This window comes from Empidonax traillii, unplaced genomic scaffold (genome assembly GCF_003031625.1).
Source record: "Empidonax traillii isolate 1590-97213 ecotype Southwest subspecies unplaced genomic scaffold, ASM303162v1 scaffold518:size600044, whole genome shotgun sequence".
NCBI classification, from domain to species: Eukaryota; Metazoa; Chordata; class Aves; order Passeriformes; family Tyrannidae; genus Empidonax; species Empidonax traillii.
This window is the reverse complement of record NW_020955711.1, coordinates 68392-72442: the sequence shown is the minus strand read 5'-3', so window position 1 is coordinate 72442 and position 4051 is coordinate 68392. Positions and strand designations below refer to the sequence as shown.

Sequence of the window (4051 nt, the reverse complement as noted above, 5' to 3'; positions counted from 1 at the left end):
CTCTCTGGGATGACTCAGGCAGGGCCCCCCAGCAATCCCAGTCCGTGTCTGCTTTGCAGGAGGGGGGGGCCCATCACCTTCTCCTCGAGCCGCTCGGGGCGGCGGCAGCTGCACATCGAAGGGGCCTCCCTGGAGCTGTCGGACGACGACGCCGAGAGCAAAGGCAGCGACGTGAACGAGGCGCCGCCCGCCCCCGCCGAGTAGAGCCCCCCCTTTGCATGCAGAGACCTCTCCAGCCCCGCCAGCAGGAGCACAGGACTGTCCTGCCCACAGAACTGCCTTGTGGCCCCAAACCTGCCTTACGACCCGTCGGCATGTGCTACAAGGCTCCTTATCATAGGTCAACCATGTCTTAAGGCTCTCCAGCCTCACCACACCGTACCCTGCTTCAGATATAGGTACAACCGCTTTTTTTATATATAGCGAACAACCGGGATCGTCTCTGTTCAGTGCATCTCTTTTTCCAGATAACTCATTGTAAAGCCATTTTCTAAAAGCATCATGTGAAGGATGAAACTTTTTTTTAATCAATCCAGAACCGTCATTCCCAGCGGGGTGGGTGGCCGGGACAGACCCCTTTGCCATGGCTATGCATGCCTTGTGTCCAGCATCCTTCCAGGCTCCCGGGCTCGCCGGCCCCTGGCTGGGCTGAGTCTCTTGGATCAGTGAAGACCAAACCGCACCCGTATCTTTTCTTTTCTCCTCTCCTCCTTGTTGTGATCCGCACACAATCTGTGAGTGAACTGTGAAACGGCCTTGGGAAGTGTTAGAGGGAAGTGTAGGGATGAGTGAGTAGTGTCCATTTTTTTTTAACCTGCAATACCATTTGAAGTGTTCTCAGCACCTGCTCCATCCGTTCGTGTTCATGCAGTCCAGGCACACCCAGGTGGGTCCCCGTCCCCCTGTACAGACCCGAGAGCCCAGAGCCCTCCCTGTAGATATCCAGGCTCCTTTAATGTGAACACCAGTGGGAATTAAACACACAACACAGGCACAGCTAATTTATTAACGTGAGGCCGAGCCAGGCCGTGCCCAGGCCGTGGAGCCGAGTGGCTGCACGTGCAGGAGGCTCTGGGACCCCCTGGCAGCCCCCCAGGCCCTGCAGGACTCCTGGGGGACTTGTGGGGGCCAGGGCTCCCGTGGTGGATGGATGGATGCTGCCTGCCTACGAGTTAACATGCCAGTGGATGTGAATCCTTTTTTTTTTTTCGTTGTTGTTTTGTTGTTGTTTTTTTATTTTGAGCAGTATTACAGTGAGTAGTTAGCGTTCTTTTTGTTGAAATAGCTGAAAACTGACATTACAGAAAGTGCCTTAGACACTACAGTACTAAGACAACGTTACATATATAATTTGCCTATATAACAATGATTTAATGTATTAATTTTGACTGTGCTTCATATCATGTACCTCTCTAGTCCAAGTGGTATTATTGATATTAGTGACAATGAATCAGTGTTAACTAGGAAACTTCCTCTGCCACATGCTCAAAACCCATGGATTTCCCTTTTTTTTTTTTTTGGTTCAAAGCTTTAACATCTGTCGCGAAGGTTTTGTTGTGTGTGTGTTTGGATATTTTTAATCAAACTGGCTGTTGACCACCAGGCGTCTGACTGCAAATATCTTGTTTTCTTGTATACCCCATATTTCTAGACAATGATTTTTGTAAGACAATAAATTTATTCATTCTAGATGCGGCCGCCTGCTCTGTTTACTTACTGGAAGAGCTCTCCCGAGGCTGGCATAGACCTTAATAAACGAGATATGACTGGAAGCTGCCTTTTCCCTTCTTCCTCTTTTATTTGCTTGGGTTGTTTTTTTTTTTTTTTTTTTTCCCCTTTTGTTTTGATCTAAATACAGACAGCATCAGGGTCAGAGCTGAGCCTTTGAAATGCCACTGGAGCACAAAGGGAGCTCAGGGCACAGGCACAGCCCCCCCCCCCCTCCTGCTGCCTTTAGCGAGGTCTGGACTCCGTCCAGGGCAGTTTTGGGGGGGTCCCTGGGGTGCAGAACCTGCCTGGGGTGAAGGCAGAGCTGGGGCAGGAGGGAGGGGCAGCTGAGGCCGAGGAAAGGGGGGGCAGAAGAGCTGCAGGGGCTGGTCCTGGGTGGGGAGTCTTGGCTGGGTCTGGGACGGGGGGAGGGCGAATGGGTTAAAAACACCCTGAGGGAATGAGCAGACTGGAAGGAGCTTTAGGGGGGCTGCTTCTCCCACCCTTCCCATGGCACGTGTAGTTCCAGCAGCCCGACTGGAGCTCCCGGCATGGAGGGCCAGCCTGGGCAGCAGCCCCGACCCTTGGGGCAGCTCTCCAGTCCCCCCTGCCCGCCCCATTCGGGGACTGGAGAGCTGCCCCAAGGGTCGGGGCTGCTGCGCCGCATCCCAGGAGCGCCGGGGATGGAGCTGATCCCGGGCTGGAGCCGATCCCTGGGAGCGGCAGCACCCGGAGGAAGGGCTGGGACCGCAGCCGGGAGGGGGGATGGAGCTCCCCGGGAAGGGCCCCAGCGCGGCTCCTCCTCCGCAGAGCAAAAACATCTTCCAGCTGCTCCAAGGAGACAGAAACGCCCGGCTTGGCAGCTGGAGCTTCCAACGCTTCCTCCCCAAAATTAAATATTGACCCCACCGGGTTCTGCTGCACCACCGGGGAACTCGGTGCCAGCGGCAGAGGCTGGTGGGGGACAGGTGACTGCTCAGCTCCAGCTGCAGCAGGGGCTGTTCCCGTGTGCCCAAAACGGGCTACGGAGCAACATTCCCAAGGGAAAAACCACGGGATAACGGGAGCACCTCAGCACTGGCGCCCCCCCCCTTTCCTTGCACCTGGCAAAAAACCCCACGGGACAAAAATAGAGCCACAGCCACCAGTTCTGCAAAATCCACTGATTCCACATTAAAAGAACTTTATTTTTGGAAGATTACTCTCATTTGTTTTTTTTTTTTTTGAAACCACATCATGGCTGTGGCACCGGGGTGGAACGGTACATCCTACGGAAACATGCCAGAGAGAGGCTGAATAAATAAAGCTACAAAGCCCAAGTTATGTACAAAGACCTCAGGCAAAGGTATTATGTTTACAAATCTATGTACAATAAAACAAATGTAAACAGTCAAATGCAGCAGAGGATGCACAGGAAGGAAGGACCATACAAACCCTCAGGGCCAAGGGGCACATCCCACCTCCCCTGCGGGGCCAGTGGTTTTTCTCAGCTCGTAACTAAAACCCCCTGGAAGCTGCAGAGCCCCTGACCGTGCTGGACCAGCCCAGAACGGGGAGTTCGGCACCCACAGCTCCACCCCCGGCTCCCTTCGCTGGTTCAGGCTGAAAACCCACGGACCCCGAGGCACACGGACAGAGAAATCCCGCAGATGTGTCGCTCCAAGGACCCGCAAGGTGCCACAGCCACCCAACGCCGTCACAGAACCTACAGGGGACACTGGACACTCTGGTCCTACACGGGGCAGAGCAGGGGGTGGGGGGTCCATGGGCACTGGGGGCAGCTGCAGCAGGGGCTCCCAAATGTTCTCCTGGAGCTGCTCTGCAGCTGCGAGGGGGGAAGGCTGGGCCTGCGGGGCAGGTCCAGGGGACACATGAGGGCACAGCAGGAGAACAGCTCAGCCCTGCCAGCTCCCCCCAGGGCATCTGTGGGAGCTGGTGACAGTCCCCCCTCTGTGCTGTCACCTCCCTGCCCCGAGGAGCCCAGCCCTGCCGTGTGTGCCCACCTGTGCCAGGGGATGGGCCAGGCCAGGCCGGGCTGCCGGATCCGCTCCGGGTCTGCTCCTCCAGCCCTGCCGGCTCCAACACACCCGGCGGTGCAGCCGGGACTGGCACATCCCCTGCAGACACTGCCCGGCTGCCAACGCCCCCAGTGCCATCGCCCACCCTCCCCCACGGCCTTCCCAGGGGTCTGAGCCTTCCCCCGAGGGCAGAGCTGCAGGGACAGGGGGAACGGCCAGAGCTCGAATCAGAGCAGAGAGGAAGGAAAGGGCCCGGGGAACAGGACCAGTGTGTGTCCCCAAACACGGCCCTGGGAGTGGCAGCTCGTGGGGCACAGAACGTCCAC

At 56.6% G+C, this 4051-nt stretch overlaps 1 protein-coding gene across 6 annotated transcripts in view; it reads left to right on the top strand.

The window, feature by feature from the left end:
• Positions 1-1778, top strand: part of MYH10 (myosin heavy chain 10) — a 104021-nt gene extending 102243 nt beyond the window's left edge. For 4 of the 6 annotated variants that reach the window (XM_027896865.1, XM_027896869.1, XM_027896867.1 and 1 more), the window contains one exon: positions 60-204. In XM_027896865.1, coding sequence (XP_027752666.1) covers positions 60-204 — 145 coding nt within the window. Of the gene's footprint in view, positions 1-59 lie in introns of all 6 variants that reach the window. The other 2 variants (XM_027896866.1, XM_027896870.1) reach the window with 1 other exon arrangement.
• Positions 1779-4051: the final 2273 nt, after the last annotated feature.